General features: G+C 42.1%; 1 protein-coding gene across 1 annotated transcript in view; it reads left to right on the plus strand.

Moving 5' to 3' along the window:
* ttn.2 (titin, tandem duplicate 2) overlaps positions 1-17601 on the plus strand; it is a 224471-nt gene that overhangs the window by 66843 nt on the left and 140027 nt on the right. Inside the window, exons 66-89 of the mRNA XM_013915325.1 lie at positions 1803-2081; positions 2367-2648; positions 3246-3524; positions 3618-3905; positions 4281-4568; positions 4703-4993; positions 5483-5770; positions 5917-6027; positions 6118-6403; positions 6523-6706; positions 6785-6868; positions 9645-9912; positions 10154-10414; positions 10779-10988; positions 11102-11179; positions 11283-11484; positions 13742-13818; positions 14611-14667; positions 14838-14876; positions 16340-16414; positions 16585-16632; positions 16798-16875; positions 16969-17040; positions 17274-17525. Coding sequence (XP_013770779.1) covers positions 1803-2081; positions 2367-2648; positions 3246-3524; positions 3618-3905; positions 4281-4568; positions 4703-4993; positions 5483-5770; positions 5917-6027; positions 6118-6403; positions 6523-6706; positions 6785-6868; positions 9645-9912; positions 10154-10414; positions 10779-10988; positions 11102-11179; positions 11283-11484; positions 13742-13818; positions 14611-14667; positions 14838-14876; positions 16340-16414; positions 16585-16632; positions 16798-16875; positions 16969-17040; positions 17274-17525 — 4377 coding nt within the window. The remainder of the gene's footprint in view (positions 1-1802; positions 2082-2366; positions 2649-3245; positions 3525-3617; positions 3906-4280; positions 4569-4702; positions 4994-5482; positions 5771-5916; positions 6028-6117; positions 6404-6522; positions 6707-6784; positions 6869-9644; positions 9913-10153; positions 10415-10778; positions 10989-11101; positions 11180-11282; positions 11485-13741; positions 13819-14610; positions 14668-14837; positions 14877-16339; positions 16415-16584; positions 16633-16797; positions 16876-16968; positions 17041-17273; positions 17526-17601) is intronic.

Genomic DNA, 17601 nt, shown 5'->3' on the forward strand with positions numbered 1-17601 from the left:
AAACTGTGTCTCTTCTCAGCTCAATACGAAACGCGTAACATTTTCTCTGAATGCGGGACTATTTCATTTTTACGGGACGGTTGGCAACTCTACTAACTAACCTTATGAATAAAGTTCACTATCAGTAACATCATAGCACCCACCCAGCTGTATAAAAAGTTCGTCATGCTAGCTAGCACGCAGTACGAGTTATTGTAACTGACTGTAAAGAGTCAGCATAAGGAAAATAAACTCCACCTAAACTTGGTTGATATCTGACCCAGATAGACTGCAGGTCATAACTTCTTACCTGAAGTTCAGTTCACCTGACACTCGGACCGGCGGCCGCTGTTCCAGATTAACTGGCGCTTAGATTAACTGGATTTGGTCGAACAGATGTGTGGCACACTTGCGTTTCAGGAGCTGCTACCGACAAGCCAGCAAAAAAACGCCAAGTGTGTCACCTGTGAGGTTATCTCCAACACACTTTACCGACAGTCTCGGTCGTTGTGTCCCTGGGCAAGACACTTCACCCGTTACCTACGGGTCAGAGGGCCCGGTGGCGCCAGTGTCCGGCAGCCTCGCCTCTGTCAGTGCGCCCCTGGGCAGCTGTGGCTACAATGTAGCTGCCATCACCAGTGTGTGAATGACTGACTGTAAAGCGCTTTGGGGTCCACAGGGACTAAATAAAGCACTATACAAATACAGGCCATTTACCATTTACAATGAAAAACAGTTCTGTGACAAATAAATCCTACAGTCCATGCACAAAACCATCTGTGTCTGTTCTCATCAGAGTATGCACACAGAGCTCTGCAACATCACAAATCAAATCTAAAGTGACAATGTTCTTTGATTACTGTCTTTGTACTTACATCCTGACAGACTAATCATAAAAAATGTGTTAAAAATAGTGAACTGATAAACTTGTAAAAATCCATGTTTATGCAGAATGTATCTGATATATTCTTGGATTTTGACTGTTGTTAGAATGTTAGAAAACGGTTTCAGGCGTAACAGGTGGTGTTTTATATCAAAATTCACAATAACAGAATTCAATAAAATTTTATTTATTCATAAAGCACCAAATTATAACAACAGTTGCCTCAAGGTGCTTTATATTGTAAGGTAAAGACCCTAAAATATAGTGTTCAGTACTTGCAGACCCCACTCCCAGTGGCTCTGCAGGTTCAAATGCACTGCAACCTAAGAAAACACCAGCAAATAGACAATTGCAGCAAAAGCACACAAAACAAATGGAAATATAATTACATTAAAAATTATTTAGGCGAGACAAGAGCTGTGGATTGAAAGAAGTGTTGGAGTAATGTGTGTGCTCAACACATGATTCATGCAATCCTGTAGATACACATTTGCTATCAGTCACCTTCTCAGCTGTTCCGTCACATTATTGTCTCCTTTAAATCAATATTGTTTTTGTGAGGTTTTGTTTTATTCCACTGTGAACATTATTTTTGCAGTTTTCTACTTGCTGATGTTTTCTTTGGTTGCAAGGTGTTTGACTTGTCTGGACCACTGTACCAACCAGGTTGGGAAAAGATACAAGCACCCCACAGGAGACCACCTGTCCTCTGTGGTGCCCACACATGTGACGGGCCCCACCTCCTGCCCCCCAATACCTTTATTAAACAGTTAAGATAGAAGCAGAATCAGAATCCTTTATTATTCACTGAGGCAAAAATCACAGCTTTTGGCAACAATTCAGATTGTAATGCAGTCATCTTATCGTTTTAGCCCGTTCTGTTATTGCCCTGACAATTCTATGTCTGATAGAAATGTTTGATATTTCTGTTTGGACCCAGAACCTCCAACGTTTGTGGTGCCACCGCAGCCAGTGGAGGCCATGCCAGGCTCTAATGTGACGTTCTCAGCCATGGTGAAAGGCAGCGCCCCTCTCAAACTCAAGTGGTTCAGAGGGACGAAAGAGATCGTAGCTGGACATGGCTACGATTTCTCCCTGGATGATAACAAAGTTCTATTAGAGCTTTACAACGTGGACAAATCTCATGCTGGAGAGTACACCTGTCAGATCATTAATGACGCAGGAAAAGAAAGCTATCCAGTGAATCTCACTGTCAAAGGTTGGCCAGAAAGAACTTATTTCTTATTTCACTAAAAATATATATATTTTTAAAATGTGGTTAATCCCAGGTAAGGTTTGGGTAACTTTGTTACCTTTGGTTAATATTAAAACACGTACGTGTGACAGATATTTTAAGATCAGGAAAGGGGCAAATATCTTTTCAGTGGCACCACACCCCTTTCTGTTAGCAACATTAATTAGTTAAATGCAATCGACTTTAGGTTTTTCTTGTCTATAAATTTCTTCTAACGCAATCATTTTAATAACATATTGTGTTTTTCAGAGCCAGCAACTTTCTCAAAGAAGCTGAAGGACATATCAGTTGAGAAGGGCAAACCATTAACCCTGGAGTGTACATACACGGGCACCCCCATGATCACTGTGAGCTGGTACAAAGATGGCCAGCAGATCTTTGCTTCATACAAATACAACATTACCACAACAGAAAGCTCCTGTATCTTAGAGTGTCTCAGCACTGATGACAAGGAGGCTGCAGGAAAATACTGCTGCCAAGTGTGCAACGATGCTGGGAAAGACACGTGTGAGGCAGTGGTTTCTATCCTCGGTTAGTACAAGATCACTGAACCCACTCTGTTTGGGTTCATTTGTTGATTTGTTCCTGCAAAATATTCTTGGGCAAGCGTCCGATGCATCCACCAGAGTACAAATGTGTGTGAATGTTAGATAGAAAGAGCAACACAAACTGAATAGTTAAAAGAATGAAAAATGAAAATGAAAAATTAGGTAATAATCGAGAGTCAAACTTTATACTCTCTTCAGAGCCGACCACCTCAACAAAGTCTCTCCTTCTGATTAGGCAAATCAGGAGACTCTACTTAGAAGCAGTGTGCAGTGGTTGTAAACCTGCAGTAATAAGTAACAAACTGATATCAGCACATTGCAAAGGTATAAATATATGGAAACCTCAAACATACAGAAGCCAGAGGTTTTGCATTATGGATGTTACAGTCGCCCACTTTTATTCAGTAAAATTGCATATAAGACTATATGATGAGGAAAAGCCTGATAGGTTAATCTATAAGCAATAATACATACAACCACACTCAAAGCAAGACTTATTATATGTGTAGCTGTCCCAAAGCCTGCAGATCTGATTTAATTTACAGTGTGTCCCTATGTTTTCTGGCGTTTGCACACACAGAGCCACCATATTTTACTGAGTCACTGGAGCCCATGGAGGTGACAGCTGGAGATGCTGTCTGTCTGAAATGTCAGGTTGCAGGCACACCTGAGATCAAGGTGTCCTGGTTCAAGGCTGATGGCAAAGTCAGGTCTAGCCCCACCTGCAAGCTGGAGTACACAAAGGGTGTTGCCTGTTTGAAGCTAAGTAAAGCCACCAAGTCCGATATCGGAGAGTACACCTGCAAGGCAGAGAACAGGATTGGCTCTGCTTCCTCCAGCTGCAGACTCAATGTGCAAGGTAAAACCTAGTTTTCCAGATTACTGAATTTATACCTTTGTAAAAATCACTGGCTTTTCAGACTAATGTCTGCCATGTGTTTATCTTTTACAGAAGCTAAAACGCCACCATCATTCCCAAAGAAGATCACCAGCCTGCAGCAAACTGAGGGCCAGCCAGTGCGCTTTGAGTGCCGCGTGGCTGGCTCATTGCCCATTGAGGTGTCCTGGCTGAAAGACAGCAAACCTCTGAGTCAGGGGGAGGAGTTTTCCATGCTGTACGATGATAACACAGCTGTTCTGCAGATCAACAACAGTGAGATGAGGCACTCTGGGGAGTACACTTGCGTGGCCACCAACAGTGTGGGCTCAGCTTCATGCAGAGCCAAGCTCACTCTGCAAGGTGTGTGACGCATGATTGGATGGTTGATTCATTAATACTGGATGCTTATGAAGCAAACAGCCTAATGTTTAGATATCTCACCATCACCTACTGATTCTGACTAGACAAAAACGAGTCTTCTATTTATTGTGAAACTGTGTTAGGAGACCTCATGACTTCTGGTCACTGCTCCTCACGTTTCTGAAAATGCCCCACTCTGTTGTACTTAACCACCTTTCTCTTTCACGTTCTAGACGTTCTAAATGTCTTTTGTTTATTATTTTTGACAGCACTTTGGTCAGATGGTGCTGGGCTGTTTAAGGCCCCAAACTGTTTAATCGTGTCCATCTAAAGATTTGTTCTTTATCTTCCTTTCATTCATTCGCCACTCTGCAGAACCCAGATACCCTCCGGTATTTGACAGGAAATTGTCACTACAGGAGGTGACAGTGGGTGACAGCATTGAGCTGGAATGTCACATGACTGGTTCTACCCCCATTAAAGTCACTTGGTCCAAAGACCACAAAGATATTCGCTCTGGGGGGAATTATAAGATTAGCTGTGTGGATAATACACCTCACCTGACCATTCTGAAGGCAGATAAATCAGATACAGGGAGGTACTTCTGCCACGCCTCTAATGACATGGGGAAGGACTCTTGTTCCTCTGATATCACTGTCAAAGGTATTTGAACCTGGGGCACACTCATGCCATCTCGGCTCTCTCTTCTAAAGCATTCACGTCTCTCGAAGGACATTGTTTTGTCTTTGAAAGCTGCTCCCCTTCTCATCATTCTTACTTTCTTGTCTTGATTTCAGAGCGCAAAAATCCTCCAGTGTTCACCAAAAAGCCCTCAGAGCACATCGAGGACATGGAGGGCAAACTGGTGAAGATTGAGGGCAGAGTCTCCGGGTCGCAGCCCATTTCAGTCAGCTGGTTCAAAGATGACATGGAGATACAGAGTTCTGACAAGTATGACATCAGCTTTAAGAGTAATGTGGCAGTGCTGTGCATTAAAAACAGCCAAGTGATTGACAGCGGAAGGTACTCGTGCCAGGCCTCTAATGAAGCTGGGAAAGCCTCCTGTGATGTCACTGTTGGCATCTCAGGTATGTTTGATTTAAAGTCGAAGCATAATTGATGCTCACAGAATGACAGCTAGCAGGAATGATTAAAAAATGACTTATTTAGTGGTTTGGTATGTTTATCGAAGTCTCTGGTTTTCTTTATTCCATTGTTATAATCTTTGATGATTTGGACTGTTGGTTAAACATCTTGCTTAAATTGTTAACTAATGAAGGCTTCAAGTCAGACTTTTTCTCCTCATGTATATTTGCTTTTTAACCCTGTTATTCGAATTTACTTTGAAGTCTTTGTTTAAAGGTCTTCAGATGTGTTTATGAATCTGAATCTGAGCACTGACAGCAGTACAGTCAGCTAAACTGACTGACTGAGTGTGTGAATGTGTGTGTGAATGGGTGAATGACTGAATGTAGTGTGAAGCGCTTTGGGGTCCTTAGGGACGAGAAAAGCGCTATACAAATGCAGGCCATTTACCATTTTACCATTTAAATCAGACTGGCTTATCTCTCTTTCAGAGGCCAAGAAGCCCCCAGTGTTTGATGTACCTCTCAAACCAGCAACTGTGGATGACGGCGAAAAGCTAATTCTCAGGTGCCATGTCTGTGGATCTTCCCCTCTGAAGATCCAGTGGATGAAGGACAGGAAGGAGTTGACACCATCCAGCAGCACTAGAATCAGCTTTTCTGATGGCACAGCATGTCTGGAGATCAGCACAGTCTCTAAACTCAATGCTGGTGACTACCTCTGCAAGGCTACCAATGAGGCTGGCAGCGAATTCTGCAAAGCCAAAGTCACTGTCAAAGGTAAAAAAGAAAAAAAAGGTTAAATCCCCTCAGATCTGTACTCTAAGATTTTATTTATTTGTAATTGTTTTTATTTCTCAAAAGTTGAAAAATTCAGATTTTTGTTGCTTTTGAGAATCTTTCATTTGTAGTTTGTCATCTTGCAGAGAAACCTGGAGCAGCTCTGTCTCCTGCTGAAGCTCCAGCAGCTTCTCCATCCAAAAAAATGGACAATCTGTTCTTCATTGAAGAGCCTAAAACTGCACACGTTACCGAGAGTGAGGGTCTCAACATTTGCACAATGCACAATCCAAATGTGTAAAAAACGTAGGCATTTCTGATCTAACTCCTCTACCTGTTGCTCACAGAGGGAACCGCCACCTTCATCGCAAAGGTGGGTGGTGACCCCATTCCCAGTGTGAAGTGGATGAAAGGGAAGTGGAGGCAAGTGACCCATGGTGGCCGGATCTCCATTGAACAGAAGGGCCAAGAGGCCAAACTGGAGATCAAAGAAGTGACGAAATCGGACTCTGGTCAGTACAGGTGTGTCGCCTCCAACAAACATGGCGAGATCGAGTGCAGTACTGACATGCACGTAGAGGAAAAGAAGGACGTAGTGATGCTTGAAGGAGACCTCCGCGCTAAACTGAAGAAGTGAGTTTAGAATCTGACAACACAGAATCATTCAGACTGAAATGTCGTTTAAATGTCGTTCAATTTGTCATTGTCATTTTGTTTATCTTTAAAAATGTATGACATCTCCTTGTTCTCAGAACTCCATCAAAGCAAAAGAGCCCACAGGAGGAAAAAGACATTGACATAGTTGAGCTGTTGAGAAACGTGGACCCGAAAGAGTATGAGAAATACGCCCGGATGTACGGTATCACTGACTACCGAGGTCTACTGCATGCAATTGAGCAGCTCAAAAAAGAGAGAGCTGAAGAAAGTGGAAGACAAGTAAGGGTCTCCACAATCACTTGGTCCGATGATTTTGAATCTGTGGATGTCTAATGCACTTGTTTGTGTTGCTGACAGGAGGTAGACCGTGGAGACAGAGAGTCTGATGAGGACATGGCCAGGCTGGTGGCTGACCTGCAGAAGAGGATGGAACGGACTGAGGTCAGGACATGTGCAAAGTCCGTTTTGAAAACCAAAGCTTTACTGTTAATGCAACTTGAAATTCATCGTTTCATAATGTTTGTAAAGAATTTAGAAATGGATTTCAGACAGGAAGATGCAGTAAGGTAAATATAACTTTTGTTTGTGCAGGTCATCAGTATAAAAATAAAAATAAAGGAGATTTATTCACCAATAACATCAATTTACAAAATCTTTCTGAAGCTGAATCTTACGGTGGCCCTGAGAGGCCAAACGGACTGAAAGCATCTGCAAAAGCACACACAAAACACAAACAGACAAAAAGACAATAAAGAAAATACAGAAAACAATCAGAAAGAAAACGGAAATGTTTCCGTCAAGTTATCGTGTCCCCTGAAACACTTCTGTTTTCCTTTCTGATTTTTTTTGTAGTTTTTCTCACGTGTTTTTCATCCCCGTTGTCTTTTTTCTGTTTCCATTGTGTATTGTGTGCTTTTGCAGCGTTTTCCTATTTGCTGGTGTTTTCTTAAATCCGTTTGCCCTCCTAGGGCCACCGTAATACTCTTAGGCCCACAGTAGAATCCAAAGTTTTACATTTTGTTTTAGTTGAATCACAGTACAATTAATATTTAACTTTATTGAGTAAAGCTTTTACTTGCAACGGTCGGAAAGAGTTGCTTATCTAATCGTGAACTGGGTGTCTACAGCTCTCTAAAGTGTTTTCCAGCAGCAATTAGAAATCTCTCACTGATTTCTTTGTTAGTCAGCTAACTTCTTTTTACTCCCCTGAGCCTTTTAGTAGATACACCTATGGTATCGATTTCAAAATCCTACGTTGCCTTGTTCTCAAATGATCACATTTACAAGATTTTCAGAAAACTTGAATTCTGACCTTTGACCTTGAGGTCAAGGTCACTGAGATTTGATAAATGGTCTGTATTTGTATAGCGCTATACTTGGTCCTAAGTACCCCAAAGCGCTTTACACTATACACAATCATCTACCCATTCACGCACACATTCACACACTGGTGATGGCAGCTACATGTAGCCACAGCCGCCCTGGGGCGCACTGACAGAGGCGAGGCTGCCGGACACTGGCGCCACCGGGCCCTCTGACCACCACCAGTAGGCAACAGGTGAAGTGTCTTGCCCAAGGATACAACGACTGAGATTACAAGACGAACACCCAACTCTTGAGCCACGAACGCCCCATTTGAACTCATCTGATATTTTTAGCATATTCACCTTTGTATCAATTTCAAAGGTGACTTCCATCTCAAGTTATTACAGCCACACAATTTTCAGAAAACCTGACCTCTGACGTTCAGGTCAACCAAGACAGCCCTACAACTTCCAGAGCCTTCAAGAACTCATGGTGAACCTCACACACCCTAGAGCAGAGGTCTTCAACCTTTTTTGCGCCTCGGACCGGTTTATGCCTGACAATATTTTCATGGACCGGCCTTTAAGGTGTCGCGGATAAATACAACAAAATAAAACCAGTACCGGTACCGAAAAAGAGAAGATTTATTCATAACACACGTGAAAAGACCCAGGAAAACCGAGTTAACAATAAAAACGATAACAAAATAACGCTGAAAACCGATAAAAACTCTGAAAACCATACATTTCATACCTGAGCCTCAACTCTCGCGGCCCGGTACCAAATGACTCACGACCGGTACCGGTCCGAGGCCCAGGGGTTGGGGACCGCTGCCCTAGAGGACCTGCCACCAAGGATTTCTAGGAGTAACCAAGTGGTGGAAGGTTTCCACTTTGATGGTCTCAGAATCTCGTCGCTGTACCAGTCCGTTGTGGTAAAGAGAGAGCTAAGCGTAAAAGCAAAACTCTTAATTTACCGGCCAATGTACACCCTTACCCTTACCAACGGTCATGACCTCTGGGTAGTGGCTGAAATCATGGATACAAGCGACGGAAGGAGTTCAGCCATCCGGGTGAAGTGTTCTAGACAAGTCCCACCAGGAAGAAGCCCCGGGACAGACCCAGGACAAGCTAAGGACATTATATATCTTGGCTGGCTAGGGTGAGGGAGGTCTGGGCTTTTCTGCTTAGGCTGAAGCCCCAGCGACCCAGTCCTAGATAAGCGGAAGAAAATCAATGGACTTCCTTCTAGAATTATCACAAGCACAAGATTTTCAGAAAACTTCACCTATGACCTCAGACCTTGAGGTCAAGGTCACTGAGTTTTGAACTCATCAGCGATAGTAGATACACCTGTGGTATTAATTTGTAAATCCTACGCCTTGTTTTGTTCTCAGGTTTCGCATTGACAAACGTGGGTATCCACGTGACACACCCACATGCCCGGCAGGGTGTGCGGGTGGGGCAACAATACCTTATAAGCCTTTTACAGCTGAAGGCTAAAAATCCTCAAAGCATATTTAAAGGATAATTGGCTTTGTTACTAATGATAAGACCAGTGGTTGATGTGCCGTTGATGTGTTTTTGTCAGTCAACAGTTATAGGATGCATTAGCATTTATATCAGTCCAACTTTATTCTGAAATCGTTGCAATGGTCTTTTTTGCTGAATTAACAAAACTAATGTTGGTACAGGGTCAACATTGCAAGTGATCAATTACGTTGTAGCCATAGACCCAGTTTATTTTCTTTGGTCCTTAACATATGTTGTGCACATAAACATTATTAGAAAAAGCTGTTGAGCCATCAGAGAATCTTTCCTTTACTGCAGTGTACACTTAATAGAGACAATCACAAGGATGAAAAACTGTTTGTCTGGCATGTACTTCATAATGCTCTTTGTCATTATTGCAGCCTGTCACTGTGGTGAAGGACATTTCCAATCAATCTGTCTTCATTAATGAAGAAGCAATGTTCGAGTGTGAGATCAAGATCAACTACCTAGAGATCACGCTGTCCTGGTACAAAGGCACACAGAAACTTGATACTAGTGACAAGTACAATATCACCATCAGCGGCGACCGCCATCTGCTCAGGATCAAGAACTGCCAGTCATCTGACCAGGGCAACTACAGGGTGGTGTGCGGGCCCCACATATCCAGTGCCAAGCTCAGTGTCATGGGTCAGTACTGACAGCTTTACTGCATCTGTTAAAAAATATCTGTCGTTTGATAAAGGGTAATTAGCATTTCACCTCGGTAGTTGTCTAGTTTAGCTTAGAGGCTTTAGCTTTTAAGTGGTTGTAAATGTTCTGTCTTCTTGGCTGATTGAGAACAAAGCCTCCTTACAGTAAAAACTCGATTGTCTTAAATAAACTATTTTCTTTTGACTTCATTTTTGTTTTTATGTGTTTTGTCTTTTAGAGGTGGAGGTTGAGAAACATCTACAGGACACAATGGGTAAGGAAGGCCAGTCATGTACTATGTCTTGTCAGATGTCCATCCCTAATGTAGAGGCTCAGTGGTTTAAAAATGGAAAGCAGTTAGAAATGAAGGACAGGTACACATCTGAGGTGAAACACAAGGTTCAGAAGCTACTGATCAGAGACCTGAAGCCTGAAGACCAAGGAAGATACACCTGCAAGTACCAACAGCTGGAGTCTTCAGCAGACCTCTGGGTGGAAGGTTTGTACCTGGAACCCATCCTGCAAACTTATAGACATGTTTTACGTAGTTCCCAGTTACTAACCTCTTTGACTTCCATTATCAAACTCTTAAAATAATGTTGGCAATTTGAAGATTGCCCTCTTTTTTCCTCTTTGATTTTGTCCTTCTCTTTCGTAACTTTCTTCATGATCGTGTTCCAAAAGCATGCCCCATTGTCCCACTTGTTGTATTTTTACATGCATTTTGATAACTGTCCCATAAACGATGATCATCATTTTTAACCATCTAGATGATATTTTGATGAAAAATGACCATTTAGCTATTGTCATACACTCCCAATTGTGATGCCATTTACCCATTCCCGTCTTTATCTTTTTTTTAGCTGAACAAATTCATTTCACCAAACGCATCCACAACATCGAAGTCAATGAGCGACAGTCAGCCACCTTTGAGTGTGAAGTGTCCTTTGACAATGCCATTGTTTCATGGTACAAAGACACCTGGGAACTGAAAGAGAGCCCTAAGTACAACTTCAGAAGCGAGGGCCGAAGACATTTCATGGTCATTCAAAACGTGACCGTTGAAGACGAAGGTGTGTAGTGTGCCATCAAGCTACAAAGGCTCGTCACAAAGTCCTGTAGATTTTTTTCCTCGTTGTTTGTTGAGACCTGAGTGTAAAAGATCTTCATTACTAATTCCTTATAGGCGTGTACTCAGTAATTGTGAGGTTGGAACCCAGGGGAGAGGCTAAGAGCACAGCTGAGCTTTATTTGTCTGGCAAAGGTACAGTTCAGTCAGGCAACACTTTTTATGCTTCTGCTCACCTTTTATCGAAGTGTTTAACACTCTGTTTATTCTATATTTTCTTTTTCTTTTTTTTTTACAGAAATTGAATTAGCAATGGTCCCCATTGGTAGGTATTTTATTTTCAAGACCCTCGATGACTTTAATCATTCAGGAACATCTTTGGAAAACCTCTTTCTGCCCTCTTTATCACAGTCAGATATGGACACAGTCCACCACTCTAGTTCACCACTGCAGGGTTTTACGAATTCAGACACAATCAAAAATGATCTGACTCTTACCAGGTTCTAAAACTAGGCAAATGCAACCTCAGAGGAATAGCATCACATGACATATTACATCATGTCATAATGTATTTAAAAGATTTAAGGCAAAATTTAGGACCAATGTGTGAAAAATAAGCCCACACTGTGATTCACTAGCGTGTAGAACCACTTTTTTGAACTATTTTCTCACATTGTTCTGGGTGAATCTCCTGTTGCATGACCCAATTTTAGCCAAATGGCTTTACATTTGACAATATCTGTGTGCAATGCCTGTGTTCATTTGATCCACCATTAATCATGGAGTCTATGTTAAACTCACATGGCATCCAGGTGCCAAAGTCCTGTTAGCGCCAAACAATGATCACGGCTTCTGATATGATGTGTTTGGCTTTGATTTGGTAGACCAGGTGTGGTTTGACTAGGAGGAAAAGGCTGCCCAATCTAAAGTGGTGTTCTGTTATTGGACTTCTATGATAATCACAGTGTGTCCATAACGAACACATGTTCAAGTATAAGGGTGTTCCTAGGTGGAGGTGAAACCAGGACACGCTAGGTTGCAGGTTGGTGATTAATTTCATATCTGTGTCATGAGTTTAGCTGTCAACTGATCACCACCTAGTAGTGAGTTGGATGAGGTGAGAGCAAAGGATGCTGGCCATGCACGCCCAGATATATGGGGAAGGTGCATTGGGAGCATCTAGCCGAAGCCCTGGTCAATTTCCACTTCTGGCATAACTTTGAATACATTCCGAGAGAGACTGAGGGCATTGAGCCATTGGGGCAAGCATAGCAGATGGTGGACACTGGAGCTAAAGAGAGCTGTTAGAGGGACTCCTAGTGGACTTGGTTAGCCTGTGGCGTCACAAATACTCCTCATAGAGGAAGCAGAGTCTGGGGATGAGGTGGATGATTTGCAATCACTAGAGGTGAGTTTACTGGGATAAGACAGCTTCTTGTAAGTGGTAAGACCCCCAGGGTGGAGATTTGCCTTGTTCCTTAAGGCTTTGGATGTTGTGGGACTACACTGATTGACACGCTTCTGCAACTTTGCATGGCACTGTGGGGTGATGCCTCTAGATTAGAAGACTAGAGCGATGGTTCCCTGAGCAAGGTTCCTTAAACGGACTCAGGCGCAGACCAGGGATTTCTTTGGCAAGAAAACAGTGCGTATATTTACAGTGAAGGAAACACCAGGTGAATATATATACAGAGTGCCAGGGGGAAAGGAGTCCGGGGCTCCAGGGTCCACAGGGACACAGAGGATGAGTCAAAAACGCTCCTCTCTCTCTCCAGAAAGTCCAACACCTCTCTTTCGCCGCTCCTCTATCTCACTCATCCAAACATAGTCACAAACGGGTTCAGGGATGATGCCGATAGCCCAACGAACCAAGAATAGCAAAGGTCCGCCATCTTAAGTACTGCTTTAATCCACTGGAATCGGCAGCAGGTGTGATGACAAGTGCAGGTGCGTGGGCCCAGGGCGGGAGCCTGCAGTGAGCACCACCCCAGCGGAGGGAAGAGGGAGAGAGAGCAAAACAAAAACAAACATGTCCCCTGACACGGAGTCAGCCGGCGAGACACGGGGACCATGACATAAGGTCTGTATTGTCAGTAATGAGTCAGACCTGTCCCCACTGGCTGTTGGACTCTGTTAGTGGTTTTTCAGTGATTTTGTACAAAATGTTTGTGGACAAAATTTGTAGACATAGCTAAGAAGCAAATTTTGACTTCAGTGGCCTCAGGGACTCATCTATGTTTCTCTGCATGATGAGATTCTCTTGGCTTCATCACATGGTCATTTCCAGCCTGCACTGAGCTGTTTTACAGGAGAGTCTGAAGATGTGGGAATGAGAATTACAACCTACAGGTTTTTCTTATCTGGAAAACTGTGAGTTCCTGTCCCAAGTAGAAAGGGTCTGTCTCAGGGTCGTGTTCCTACAGTAACCGAGAAACGAGTGGCGTGGCAGCAGTTATTAGGAGTCATTACCAATTTGTTGTGGTGAACTGAGAGCTGAAGGTGTTGACTAGTAATTTATGTTACTGCCCTCACCTATTGCAGTTCTGAGTAGTGACTTAAATAACGAATGATGGTAATGAGCTTTCTTCAAAGGGTAGCTCGGCCCTTCTTTAGAGACAGGGTGAGGGACTCAAAAGAGCAGCTCTGCTCAGAGAAGCTGTGGCAACTTCTGCACACAGGAACCAGGCGAGGTGGCTCAGGCATGTGAGTAGGATACCTCCTGGTTGCTATATTAGGTCTCCTGGCCATTTACCACAGGAAGGAGACCTTGGGGAAGACCAAGGACAAATTGCCTGTCTTTAAGACGCCTCAGTCACCCACCCGAAGAGCTGGAGGTGGTGGCTAACGAGGCTCTGGGCTTGTCTGGGCATGGATGGATCAGTGGGTGGATGTCATTGCCATTTGTCATTTGTCCTTGAGGGGAATTTGATGTCCACTCATGGGATTTTCCACTTGCTTTCCAATTCCACCTGAATGCGTCAGATTAGCAAACTGCTAACACTTCTGCTTTTACAGTTGTAGACACACTTGTGTCAATCATCATTTAATCTATTAAATGTGAGCAGCAGCAACTTTCTGTTACTTACATGCTTTATTCCTATAAAGGAAGTAGGGGTATTTCATACTGTGTCTGCCTTTTTGCTCAGTGTTTGTTAAATATGTAATGACACAATGTATATTGTTGTTCATCTGAGGTTGTATTTGACCAAATTTAAGACCTTCTAGGACCAGATGCATTTTTCCATTACCTATAACACTATTATCTATGATTTTATAAAAGTGAAACCAATTAGCTTATTTTTGGGAAGCTGTTAAAATATTGAACTTAAGCTCCAGGCCTAAAGGGCCGGATATGGAGTTACTAGTTTCAAGTTAGGTGGTTAGGTATGGTACCCACTAGCCTGTGTTACTACAGGACTACGCTAGCTGGTTGTACTTAATTGATGTTATGGTTGAAATATGCCTATCTATACTTTTTATCTTGTAACTGGCAAATGCTACCAAGCAAGAGGATTTTCCAAAATGTCCTACACTTCTACTCACACAGTGGTTTTGTTTTGTTTTTAATAGTTAACCAATAGTTAACCACTTAACCAAAACAAAACTTTTGTTACCATACTCTGTAGATATGCCAGATTCCTCTGTTCAGAGGCCTGAAGTGCCTACGTCAGTTGCAATTCAAGGTAAGGCATCATAAGCAGCTCACTTTGTTCCATTTATCACATCAGGGAATTTACAGAGCAGTTTCTGTTATAGAAATTTCATAGTAGTTTTGTGGCCCACATAGAATTAAGACAATGTTTACCTGAATTTAACAATGAAATGGAATAAAAATGTTTTTTGTCTTTTAAAGAATCTTATGAATTCTATCATTATGAAGAAGAGATTGAAGGTATTTACTATTTGTTTTTATGCTCCTGCGTTTTGTCTTTTTTCCTGTTAATTTGTATCTGTTCTTCTTTCTTTCTTTGTGCCTAATGTTCTGAATGTGTTTTGTTGTCACTTTGTAACTTTAATCCAGTTTTCCATCTTGATGCCACACTCACTAACTTTTACTTATGTTTTGCCATTTAATGGTAAATGGCCTGTATTTATATAGCGCTTTACTAGTCCCTAAGGACCCCAAAGCGCTTTACATATCCAGTCATCCACCCATTCACACACACATTCAAACACTGGTGATGGCAGCTACATTGTAGCCACAGCCACCCTGGGGCGCACTGACAGAGGCGAGGCTGCCGGACACTGGCGCCACCGGGCGCCGGGTGAGTCTGGTTTTAGGGATGAGATTTATTACATTAAATACATTGTGTTCAGTTCTGTTCCATTAGGTTTAAGCACACTAAAATACATTTTGCACTCTTGCTTTTACACTTTTTGGATTTTGGCTAGGCTTAGTGAGAAAAGTACAATATTAGGTAAGAGTTCTATCTCCACCAGCTGAACAACAACAAGTATATATGGACCCTCTCCACACACACATTTGTATTAGCTTTTTCTATGCCTGTAAATGGTGTTTGGTGTGTAATGGATCACTAAGAATAGAGCTTTTAAAAAAAGTCGTTCCAGTTTGAAGATTTTAAGAAGTTCAACTTCTGTTTTTAAACGAGGACAAATAAAATGTAGATTTTTGTCCTGCATCTCAAAGATGTGCAGCTTTATCTCTTTTTTTCTTTAACATCAGACTGTACAGGTGTTAGGGTATTGATTGGCCCGGGCTTGAGGCCTTTGACTGGCCAGCAGTTTTGTATGATGTGCTCATCATGCTCTTGTCAGCACAATGTCGAGAGCATGCACAGCAATACCTGTGTGCGTTTGAGCCACATTACTCATGTCTATCTTGACATTTGTCTTTTTTTAAATGTATGTTTTTTCTTATCTTATATATTTGTGTTTGCATACGTCTCTCTTTTTTATCCCTCATTTCACTACCAGCCTTTGTGTGCTTGTTTTTTTAATAACCACTTTTGGTTCAGTAACAGCCTAATATCTGATGATCTGGTTTTGCTTACTGTCGAGCTTCTGAATCTTTTAGTTTCTTATCACAAATACATTGTTCTGCATTATCATTCTGGCTCCTATCAGAGTGCTTTGCACAGTTTAGGTTTGCACTGATCTTTTGACCTCTCTTGTCCCGTCTAAAACACACCACACACTAATGACCAAATGCTTTAGATTGTACTGACTTATGTCCAAATGCTTAAAAAGCTTATCTAGAAATTCTGAGCTTAAAAGAAAAAAAATAATTAAAAGTGTTGGATTCCATGTTTGACTTATGAAGACTTAAGAATGTTTATGTTTTATGACACTTACCTTCGATCTTGGATGTGTTCCTTTGTGCATGTGTTTTTCCAGCAGTTGTAAGAGTTGCCATTGAGGAGACAATGGAGACCAAACAAGTTCAAATGAGAGAGGAAATCCCAACAAAAGGTACAGCAGAGCTGAGCATATTCTGCTTTCCCTCATCCTACAACTGTGTCTTTTTGTTCTTTTATTACATTATCTACTGTAGTGGCGTTTTCAGTTTTTAAAATGGCGCCGTGTATTCTGCTGCACTTCTCTTCTTCACCTAATTGTGTTTTTTTTTTAATTTCCCAAAGTTGAGGAAAGGCCTGAAGAGAAACCAACACCAGCATCACCACAGAGAGGTACTGACAAACTGTTGATGTTGACACGTAAATTTATTAATTACATTTCTAGCTTCTTTTGTTTTTACTGTTATCTCAACTATACTTTGTGTTTGTTTGATCTTTTACTTCCTAAACCTCTTTAATGTTGCTTGACCTTCACTTAATTTAACTGCACATTTGAAGAGCCTGAAGCCAGAAAGCAAGTGGAGGAAAAGATTGCTGTGGTTTCAGTCCCAGAAAAGGATGTTCCTGTTCCCAGAGGTAGGGATTCCTACAAATGTCTTTAGAACATCTTTGCTAAGGGCAATCTGTTGTCTCATTTGATTATTATATGTTTGAATATTTCCTTAAAAGAAACAGAGGAAGTTAAAAGGCCGACTGCTTCCCCACCTCCACCTACTGAGAAGCCTGGAGTGCCAAAGAAAGGTACTTCATGTTGCTTAATGTTTCTTTGATGTCTTATCAACTGTGTGCCACACTATACAGTTTCCCACCACGCTGAGTCAGTCTGGCTTCATTGAAACCTTTATCTGTTTTATATGTCGTGCTGTTTCTATACACGATTCTGGTGATTTTCTCATTCTCTGAAGCACTTCTTGCAAAATTATAGATTCTCCTGCTGCTTAATCCTAACAAAGAATGTTTTTACCCATTTAAAGATGAACCCAAGCCTCAGGTGCCAGCAGACTCCAAAGTAGTGGCCCCTAAAGCTAAGCCTGAAGCTGAGCCCAAGCCCAAACCCAAAGCAGAACCAGAAGCAAAGCCAGTGCCTACACCCAAAGCAGAACCAGAAGCAAAGCCAGTGCCTACACCCAAAGCAGAACCCAAGGTTAAACCTGAACAAATCCCCGAGCAGGAGCCTGAAGCTAAACCAGTACCAGTAAAGAAAATGGTGACGCCACCATCCAAAGGTATTTCCTGTTTTGTTTGGATGTTTGTGTTGAGTTTGTAGTCTACTGTGTATGCTTCTGTCTTTAGTATTAAGAT

This window comes from Pundamilia nyererei, unplaced genomic scaffold (assembly GCF_000239375.1).
Source record: "Pundamilia nyererei isolate P.nyererei 1_Seehausen unplaced genomic scaffold, PunNye1.0 scaffold00287, whole genome shotgun sequence".
Classification (NCBI taxonomy): Eukaryota; Metazoa; Chordata; class Actinopteri; order Cichliformes; family Cichlidae; genus Pundamilia; species Pundamilia nyererei.